Below are 10,620 nucleotides of genomic sequence, written 5' to 3' on the forward strand. Positions count from 1 at the left end.
GAAAAACTGAGTTGTAAATAATTAACCAAAAATATCCACAATTCAGGCTAAAAGTTTAATCAAATTTAAAGTTTATTCCAAAATGACTGTTCCTTTCATTAACAGCAGTAGAATGTTTTTTCGAGATCGTTCATGTCTTCAAATATTGGAACCTATTAAATATTCACTCTTGAAATACAATGCCAAACTTTATTGATCTTGAAAGTATACAAAAAAAGTCCTTATCTCCCTTGGATGAACAGTTACTATACAGTTTTCTGAGATCTCTGTGTTATTGTAGAATCCTGTAAAAAACAAAAACGTACGTAATTTATTGAAAAAGAAGCATAGTCAAACGTACATATTCTTCCATCTCAATGTTTTGAACCCATCTATCCCTTAAGCTAGTGTTTGAGCAGATTCTTCTTAAAACTACAGAAGCATGGCGCTTAAGATGCACTCATTCATGATATTAAAATACACAACAACCTACTTTTCATGCACTGACTCATGCAGCAAATGTGAGCAACTCCCTAGTCGTACATCTTTTCTTCGTCATGAGTAACTAGTAACACAACTGTTCCACAGCCTATGAAATAGTTTCCTCTCTTTTCTGTGGCCTTTAAATTACTTGCTTTATAGATGCTTTTCCTTACCACTCTTGTGCAGCACCATGTTCTGGTTTTAAACGTTACTGAAAAGTTGGTAGAGTGCCAGCACATAGCTCTGAACTAGGTTAACCTAGAAGGTTAGATGTAATCAACACAACACAAACATGTACCTCAATTACTTTATCCACACTGATGTTACATTCACTCATGTACGCTTCTAGGATTTCTGGAGGCATGTTGTAGTTCTCAGTGAGGTAGTACATAAGCTACAATGACCATTTCCAAGTGAATTAGGGGAAGATGCATTCATTGTTTTCCAGTGCTTTCCCTCCACCAGACCACAGTTATGCCCATATCTTTTAAAGCACACAGGTTCCTAGCTGCAGGTCAGGTAGAGCACTAAACTCTCAGCTAGCCCAGGCCAAAATCTCTGCAAACTTTTTACAAAAAAGGCATATATATGGATGGAAGTGACAGTAAGGACAATGTCCAAGCAAGTAACTGGACTGAGAAATGAAATTAGGTCACCCACAGCATTTGACTTGACTGTGAGCCTTAACTTGAATCCTATCTATAGAGTCCTTTAAGCTGATTACAGTGGGGATTTTTAACTCCAGCTGTCCTGTTTTTCTGGATACAGGCTTAAGCTTAGATTAATACAACTCATCAGCAGCTAACAAAATCAATCTGTGTCACAAGTGTGAATTCATAGTTTTGCCACTTTTATCTGGACAAAGTTAACTCCAGAAAGATTTCAAGCTTTTTGACACTTCTAGGGAAAGTAAATCATCCAGAGAAATGCAGCAGTCTTATTACTTGCAGCAAATCTTTTCTAAATGCTACTGCTTGCAGGCTGTGCTAGAGCCCAGTCTGTCATATAGAACACCACCACATTTTTACTTTTGCAGGCATTTCTATATCCTGAATTAGACTATTCATTGATCTTCAACAGTAAACAACAATACAGACTTCACCTTGTTCACCTACCTTTGCTTGGATATTGTGCAGTCTTCCACTTCCATCGTTTCAAAGTGTTTACATCCCAGGTACCTGTGAGTGATCGCTCTTCCACTAGCATCACTGATCCTAATCCCTTCAGCAAAGACTGTGAATAAAAAGCAAAAAGTAATCTAATCACAGTTTATTCAGAGATAAACAGTGCTACACCTGCTGGCCAGGTATACAGATAGACCATCTATAGCACTGATCTATTAATTGGAGCAGTAAAGACTTTAGAAGATGCTCTAGTTCAGGCAACACAAAGGCAACTACAGACACACCAGGTTTCACTTAAGCAGCTGAGCTGTTGAGAGCTTACTCTGTTGCAGCAGAGTTCAGAGCCTACTAGTCTCTCCATCTGAAAAATGAAACTCACTGCACTTTCTTCAAACAAAACAGAAACCCCCATCTCGTTCCCCATGTTTCCACCATCACAATCACACTTTCATATTCTAAATTTCATATTTTAGAATATATACCTGCCACATATTATAAAATAACCTGCTACTGTATGAAAGATAAAACAAGAAACTGAAAATACATAGTACACAATGGAAGTGACCAAAGTTCCATCAACTCACAGAAAAACTAAGGAGAAAAGAAAAGTTTATTTCCTTTAATCCCATCCACATTTCATTAACTATAGGTATAACTTGCAATAACTAAAGAAACAGCAAAACAGACTCTCACTCTGCACTGGTTAAGGTACTGCAGGAAGTGTTAAATAACCAATGGACCAATTGACCCCAATGGAAACAGTTTTACAGATATTTATGCAAATTTTCATACTGTGCCTATGGTAGCTGCATCTGAAATAATGGCTTCTTTGGAGGAAAGCTGAGGAAATATAAGATTTGCCTCCTTTTGAAGTTAAAGTTTTACTAGTATTTTCATATCTACCTTTTGTGGTGTCTGGAGTTTTCATATCTATCTTTTGTGGTGTCTGGAGTTTCATTCCAGAACCAGTTTTCTCTGGAGCAAAGACACCCTAAGTGTTATTCTGTCTTGAAGGATTAGTTTTACCTTCAAATTCACTATTACAGGTTGAGACAGCACAGGATCTTCTCCCACTTCATACAGGTGCCTAATTCTTAGCAGGACACGACTGAAGTCTGCATCAGCTTGCTTTTGTTTACCTTTAGGAGAAAAACAAAACACAAACATTTTCTTGCTTAAAAAATAAAAACAATTTTAAAACATGATTTTTTTGAGCTTTACACTCATCATTTGTTTTGAACTAAATTCCCATCTTTGAAGATTAGCAAGGGCACTAAAAGCAAATATGCAGCTCCCATTGTTAACAGGACATGACACTAACTACAATATTAACTCAAGCAGGAGAAAATATTACTATTTGAGTAGACCAATCATGCAATACAATTAACTGTCCTGATAGAGGACTTTAACACTTTGAATAAATAAAACTACTAGTCACGGGAGACAGAAAGAAAAGAAAGCCAGATTTTTAAAGTGGAACATCCAGCTATGCTTCCRATAGTACCTACCCATGTGAACACTGTGGATCTGCTCTGTGTGATTAGAGCTGTATTTCCACCCTGGAATGCTCAGAGTCTGGAGATGAAGATTAGGCGGGACAGTTACAGGCAAACTGTGGACTGAATTCAGCTGAAGCTGTCTGGTCAGCTTTGGTTTATCTCCTTCATACAAAATGAAACAAAGCAAACACTTATCATGCACACAAGCCTGGCTAGGGTACTGTGGAGGGGTAAAAAGATTCCTGCGTTTTCTGCCAAGGCAGATCCAAAGCAGATGCTATGCTTTCTCCTCTGAGGCCTTCTGAGATACAAAGCAGAAAAGAGCATGACTTTAACTGCCAGGGAAGTGTATTAGAGTTTTCCCATAAAGCAGACTTCATTGCAACTTGAAGTTGCTATTCCACTACTGGTCTTCAGTTTTGGTTAATAAATCAAACAAATAGTTTTAATAACCTTGTTTAGAATTATTCTTTTAAGGACTCAGCATCCAGGAGGTCAATATAGGGTGCACTAGCTACTTTCTACTAATTCCCTATGTGGATGTTTTGTTCTTGTTAGATGCTTTAAAACTTTTTCTCCTCTGAAAGTAGAGATAACTGCATAACAAGAGAAACATTTCATACACATACACAACATGGACAACATCCATGTTGGAAATTAATGCAAACTAATCGGAGGACTCTAAATCTGCCTCCCAGCTCACTGTATACTAACTTCCCCAAACAGAGAAAGCTTAAAGTCTGCATTTATAAACCTAACATAAATACAAACAAAATAAATAGGCCCTTCAGATGCTAAAAATAGGAGAGGAGATAGAATGAGTTACCTGATAATGCTCCAAACATAACAACTGGTCTGTGTTCTAATGCCAGCCCACTTGTCTGATACAATGTACTGGTGACACTCTTGGTTCCTAAAATAAGCCAAAACACAGGACGAACCACTGAAGAGTCATTCAAAGTGAGATTGTAATTCAGGTCCCACTCAAGGTTGTTCCATAGTCTCCTGTGAAGCATCACCTGTATTAGGTAAATGTCACAACAGTAATCAGCCATCATGCTTTGCTCACAGCAGCAGCAGTCCTGAAATTATTCTCTCTTGAAAAAAAAATATTCATTTGCTACCTCCACTTGGCCATTTCCTTGACTCGAGACACCATGAGCTCTTTCTGCAAGCAGCACCAACCTTGCGCTATCATCTTCAATATAGGCAGTCTGGACCATAGGATAATAGTTCTGAAAACACAGTAAGTCACGCAGTGCCAAAATTAAAAGTAATAGAGATGAACATAACACACTTGACTTTGGATTATGCTTTTGTGCCTACCCGAGCCACTGTGTTATTCACATATGCCTTGAATGGTCTTTTCTGAATCTGATATCCATTGCTGTCAGTGTAGAGTAGCTGTCTAGTGTTCAAATTTGTGCTTGTTCTCAGAATTGCCTCACGATTTAGTTCCAAAGGCCCAGTGCTGTATTCTTGCTCTATCCTGTGGCAAAGCAACTTTCCATCATAGCCTTCTGGTACCGTATACATCCTGGTATACACTACGTATATGTATTCCTGAGCAGTCACATTACTATAAAAATGAGAGGAAAGATATGCACAGTTTAGCAATTGGAACACTAGATCTGTTACGTCAAGACTTGCACATTATTCATGATGTACACACACAKGTACACAACATTGTCTATATTCTATTTCATGTAATTAGTGAAATTAATTTTCAAATGTACAGATATTCAGCTAGAGTAAATGATATTCTACAATTTTCTTTGGTGCTGCAAGTGTAAAGATGACCACTTTGATTAGTGAGGCTCTCCATTTTTCGCAAAATTAACAACAAAGTTTAAAAATAATTATGGCTTCCTAATAACATATTTACACTCTACAAAAGACATGCTGTTCCATCTATGTATTTTTCCAACTTGGAGAACGTTAATTTTGATGCAAAAATTCCCCTGTGCTCAACTACCATTGTTGTGCAATGCAACTTTAAGTTAAACCAAAAGACTTCACTCAAATAACTGTGTGGTGGGGAAGATGGTGGGGAAGTTATAAACTGAGTAACAGAGAAAAGCAGCTAGCTCATCAAGCCTCTGAGCATCTTTGTATAGGATTAATTTCTCCTTTTTGTCATCAACTAATTCACTTTTTATACAAAAGATATCTACAGGTCAAAAAATGAACCGTCATGTCTAAATTCCACCCACATGGAGATGTTAGCTGCAATTTTCATTGAACTGCATGAAAAGAGAATCTTAACAGAAGCTACATTATAAACCAAACCAAAAAAAGCAACTCCAAACAATTTGCACCTCCCTCCCTCTATAACATGCTCTATTAAAAGAAGTGCTTCCTCAGCATTACCTTTACCAGCTGCATACTAGATCTTTTAAGACCTAAACAGTGCAGAGTTCACTGTTTAGGAATAACTATACAGAATTACTTTCACATATGCGTACAGAGAAGTGAACATACAAGTGAAGTGAACTTGTACCAGTGCTGTACCTGTAGAAATACTGGCGTATCTCTGTCACTAAGTTTCCAGAAACCACTTCCAATCCCACTGCTTTTGATACTGGAACAGCTGAAGCGTTTGGGGCAAATAAGTAGTTATCTGAAATGGGTCCTTTCTTCACATCTCCATTCACATGGTACTCAAGGAACTCCTGGGTCAGCTGGACAGTCTGGTTAGTCTCCCTGTGAATTCACAAAGGAGAAAAGCTTTATCACCTACAAACACATTTTGTACATAATAGTTGCAAAGCTGAACTGCAATAGGAATGAGGCTGGGAACGTAAGAAAAATCCGTTTCCTCAGATTGAATAACTGATTTTATAAGACTCAGCAAATGAGGACAGCAGAGAACGAAAGTGCTTCCGGTTAAGACGTTTGTCAGTATGTAAACAAATGGAATTTCCATGTCACTTTATATTTTCATAAAAAAGAAATATCTTAAAATATAAACCACATTCACATTAGCACATTGTTTTGATGCAAAAGCAAGTTGCTCTTGGATCAAAGATTGGCCCCCTGCACAAAAATTAGGCATATCACAACATTATTAATAATCAGGTTTGTTTAAACAATTTTGTAGCTAGGTAAACTAGTACGATGCAAATTTCCACATTCAACTTTGGTAATGAGAATATAATGGCAACAGGGTAGCAAAACACACACTTGTTATCTACTCTGTCTCCTTTCACCATGAAGCTTACTTACAATCAAGCTATTCAGGACTCCATTTCACACTCTTTGGAGAGTCATCTGAAAGTAACTTGAGATGCTACTGCCCTCAGCTATCTACTCTACTGTTCTATTGGAGATTATAGCTCCAATAGTCTTGCTGGCAAAACAGGAAGTTTTGCTTCTTAGATATTCCAATTCAGTATGGCATATGAGTTTAAACTGCCAAGTTTTAGCTAGTGTTAATATACAGACCATAATGACTGAGAAGCAAAACACTCCCAAGTCTTTTTCACTGTTCCTGTTATGGGTATTTCCAGCAGAGGAGCAGGACCTAGGAATTTTACCTGTTGCAGCTAAACCTTATAAGGCTTCAGGGTCAAAGCTCCCAATTTCATTTTATTTTTTGTAAACCTTTTCCCCCGTTCTGACCTGCTAGTCCACTCTTTCCCATTATTCCAAAGCAAACTTGCTGAAACCCAAACATTCTGGGGTTACCTGAGGGCTTGTGAAGGAAAAGAGCGCCTGTTTCTCCTATGTGATCAATTCCAACTCTGGCTGCCTACCAGAACAAAATGGATAAAAATGGGATTTGAATCTGGATTTTTGCTCTTCCTCATTATAGAGGAATGTTCAAAGTGTAAAACTGGGATCTAGAATCAGTTAGAATCTGGAAACACTTAGAGAAAGTACTTACTCCTGCACTGTCAGTTCAGAGCCATCTATAGTTTTAAAGCTAATTTCTAACTATACTGGACAAATTCTCACTTCTGAGAGGCAGAATTACAAACACAAAAGTCAAAGAGGTCTGGTAGTCACTGGATCAATGTGAAAGAGATCTTGGATCTGCCATCAGTATCTGGCTGAGATAATCTGAACCCTGAACTGGCAAAAAACTGCACAGCTCCACTGAAGCTGAAGGAACTGGGTCAATTCATATCAGTCAAGGAAGATGATCTGCAAACCCCAAAACTCACCTCAACCTTGATTGTTCTATTTGCCTAATCAAAAGGAACATTTGCTTTCTTTCAAAAAGTTTTTTAGTTTCCTACCATGGAAATAGTGATAGAGGATCCACAAAGTTCAACTGATTAGCAGGAGAAAGCTCTTGCTTTATCAGTTAAGGCTCATTGTGTAACTGTACTGTGTGTTCTTAGTTATTTTTAATACAAACACACATTCATACCCCTTTTTAGTTCTGAAGTAGAACAAGGTTCTGCTGAAGTTTGGATATACTAGTTAATATATAGGCTTATACTGACTACATGATTAAACAGGGCAACAACATTATAGTAATAATATGGCATACTTTCTATGACAGTGTCCTCCTTTCTGTAGACAATATCAACACATGAACTGGAGATGAAAAGAGTAATTGTAAATCTCAGAATTAAAGAAACGTGATACAGTATTTGGACTTACTTTTATAAAGGGTTTTACAGAATGTGTTATGTTATTAGAAAAGGCAGGAAACCTCACCTCTCTGTAATGCTGTGCATTAGATTAGTGTCTTGGTCAAACATGACCTGGTAGCAGTTGTTAACCACTGGAAGCAACCGTTGACTTTGTTGGCATGCACGGCTTATGTCTTTTTGCTTGTATTTAACTGATCTTCCAATAAATGCAGATTGCTTACCAAGCGAAGGCTTAATATTGTATTTTCTGTAGCTCAGACCACTTATTGCAACTAGAATATACAGATCATAGGTAAAATAGGACTCTGCTGAGCTTTGAATCTGTAAGTTAACACACACAACAACACTTCATTACAGATAGAATTAACTGGCAAGGCACTTGTCTTCATGTGTTCCAAGCCCTAAATTACTAAAATTAGCTTCTTCAAAGAGAAATTTCTAAACAAACCGTTCTTGTACTTCTTAATTATAATGTGGATTTGTACTACTTTTTCTGGGAGTTTAGTGACTTCAAATTAAAATTAGCCATTCTAGTGAAGGAGAGAGGGTCGCTAAGTGTTAGCAAAGGTGAAGGCAGATCTTATTTTAATGACCTCTGAGTGAACACGAAATCACAGATGTTGATTTACGATCACATTCCAAAATGCATGTATGAGTGGAAATAATCACAAACGAAACTAATCAGTTAAATGATGGAAGACAGACTGAAGCATCAGAGAGGCGACTAGTATGAGAAAAAACAGTGGCAAGAGGAAGAAGCACAAAGGCATGCCCTCACCTTAAGTCAAGACAGAAGGAGAATGAGGTGGAATATTTTAAGTAGTAAACAAAATACCATAGATATTTAGCATCAAAATACTGTAAACAACACTTTTATCATTTTTCAATTGCACGTACATTTCCCTTTAGTGTTATATAACTTGGTAATACTTTGGGGAAAGAAAATGGGACTAGATAAATACTGTATAGATTACATGGACAAAGAAGTTAGTTACCACTAACCAGAAATTATTTAAAGCAAGCCATTTGTACCTTCACACTGTGGCATAGGTCTAATTACTCAAACTGCAGACCTCCCCACCTTAGTAGTATTAACAGGGCCTACTCCTACTCCCTCCCTTCCTACACAACTCACGCATGTGGTACAGAAGAACGCTGAAAACTCGCCAACCCTCCGTCCCTCTCAACCACATACTTGCATGAGGATTCAGAGCTAAAGATTTCTTTCTGTCAAGAGGAAGGAGCATGTGATATGAATGCACTTCTGAACAGCTCATCTGGGAAGGAAAAAAAACAGAAACCAAAAAAACGGAACCCCTTCCCATTACTGGTAAATGGGTTTCATTTAGGCTGAAGCGACTGTTCATATGCACGTATGGGTAACTTCTAGCAAAGGAGATGAGGCCAGACCAACTCTGAAACACAGAACTTTGTCTTTTTAAATAAAGAATGACGGTTTGACCTCGGGGCATCCTAAATCCTGGAACAGATGTTTTAAATACATTTCAATCTTCCACTCGTATCTTACAAGGCTAAAATAATTCAGAAGACAGGACTTCCAGGAGGCAAGTGGCTGACTGGTAAGTATGACTATGCACTAACTCAAGAGACGGACAGCTTTCGTGGAATCTTATGCCATCCCATGCATACAGCAGAAACATGGGATAGCTGTTGTGTATCACAGTTACGATGTCCCTTGACAGCAATATGCCACAGAGAGCATTAGTAATAGGAACTCTGTCCAGCTGGCCGAAGTTCCCAAGCTATTTCGTGTTTTGTGGACAGAGGGGAGCATTTGGAAATGTGTCAAACCTCTTTGGGCCTTTACATGCAGGAGGCCTTACTACAGGATTAAYAGGCCAGGGGAGGTGAAACAGTCTATGGCACATGCTCCTAATGAAGGCTAGCTTTAGCTTGCATTTGAGGCCATCCTCTTCTCTCCCAGAGAACTGCTGGGCTCGTCTTGGAGCTTGACTAGGACATAGAATGAGCTGGGTCTGCATGGCAGCTGATTGTCCCAGCTCCTTTAGGGCTTGTAACCAAAACCTGTATTTCTTAAATCTTTCCTCCTCCCCTAGAACATGGAGGCAATCTGTCAACTGTACAAACAGGGATTGTCTATTGGAGAGCAGAGATAAATCCAGAAAGCTCTATTCAAAGCTTTTTTATGGAAAGAAAAGTAATCACAAGAAGTGCCAGGTGGCACACAACAGGCATGCAAGGAAGGACAAACCAAACCAAACACAAGAAGCGCAGGGAGCCCTTTAGAACACTTAAGAAAGCATTTTCTAGTTTGAGAGAACAGGCATGTGAACACTCACTTAAAGGAGGACTAGGAAAATCCCAGTCTGAACTAATCCTTCTTTCTGCAATGATACTATGTTTTACCATGCTTTGTCAGGATGAAGGATAAAGTCAGTGAGAATTGGCAAGTGAAAGAAGAGTAAGAGAAAGAAAGAAACTTGAAGTACCTGTGCGGGTACAGAATGTCCCAGTTCATCATATACACTGACTGATGAGTGGCTGATAGAAACCATGACAAAGGTAGTGATGTTCCATGCCAGTGGATTATAGACAATAACATATTGGTCAACATCTGTAGTACCTTTGTATACACACAGAGAAGCCATCAGTCACAACAACTATATATTTTTTTAAAAAGTGATGTTAAAAAGTATGAGATCCGTCTAGGTGCAATCTTCTTACAAAATTTTAACATTAAACCCTGCAGTAAAACATCATGAGTGAAAAAAGGTATACATTTTACAGTACTTAGAAAAATAAAGCAGAAGAATTTTTTTTATTATTTACTCTATACAAAGAGACCCTGTATTCAGAAAGTGACACCCGAGTCAAATGTAAAAGCGTTGAGTGAAAAACAAGAAGCTTACCACAACTTATTGTCATGCAATATTAACTTTCAGAGTTACA

The 10,620-nt window shown here is 38.1% G+C and overlaps 1 protein-coding gene across 6 annotated transcripts in view; it reads right to left on the reverse strand.

The window, feature by feature from the left end:
• Positions 1-54: 54 nt before the first annotated feature.
• Positions 55-10,620, reverse strand: part of MAN2B2 (mannosidase alpha class 2B member 2) — a 26,191-nt gene continuing 15,625 nt past the window's right edge. For 2 of the 6 annotated variants that reach the window (XM_026054810.1, XM_026054807.1), the window contains 10 exons: positions 10,161-10,294; positions 7,754-8,010; positions 5,597-5,788; positions 4,412-4,664; positions 4,210-4,320; positions 3,912-4,104; positions 3,095-3,247; positions 2,613-2,725; positions 1,578-1,695; positions 55-284 (listed from right to left, as the gene is read on the reverse strand). In XM_026054810.1, the coding sequence (XP_025910595.1) occupies positions 190-284; positions 1,578-1,695; positions 2,613-2,725; positions 3,095-3,247; positions 3,912-4,104; positions 4,210-4,320; positions 4,412-4,664; positions 5,597-5,788; positions 7,754-8,010; positions 10,161-10,294 (1,619 nt within the window). In that variant the 3' untranslated portion in view covers positions 55-189. The other 4 variants (XM_026054805.1, XM_026054806.1, XM_026054808.1 and 1 more) reach the window with 4 other exon arrangements.

Source organism: Apteryx rowi, unplaced genomic scaffold (genome assembly GCF_003343035.1).
Source record: "Apteryx rowi isolate R43461 unplaced genomic scaffold, aptRow1 scaffold_97, whole genome shotgun sequence".
NCBI classification, from domain to species: Eukaryota; Metazoa; Chordata; class Aves; order Apterygiformes; family Apterygidae; genus Apteryx; species Apteryx rowi.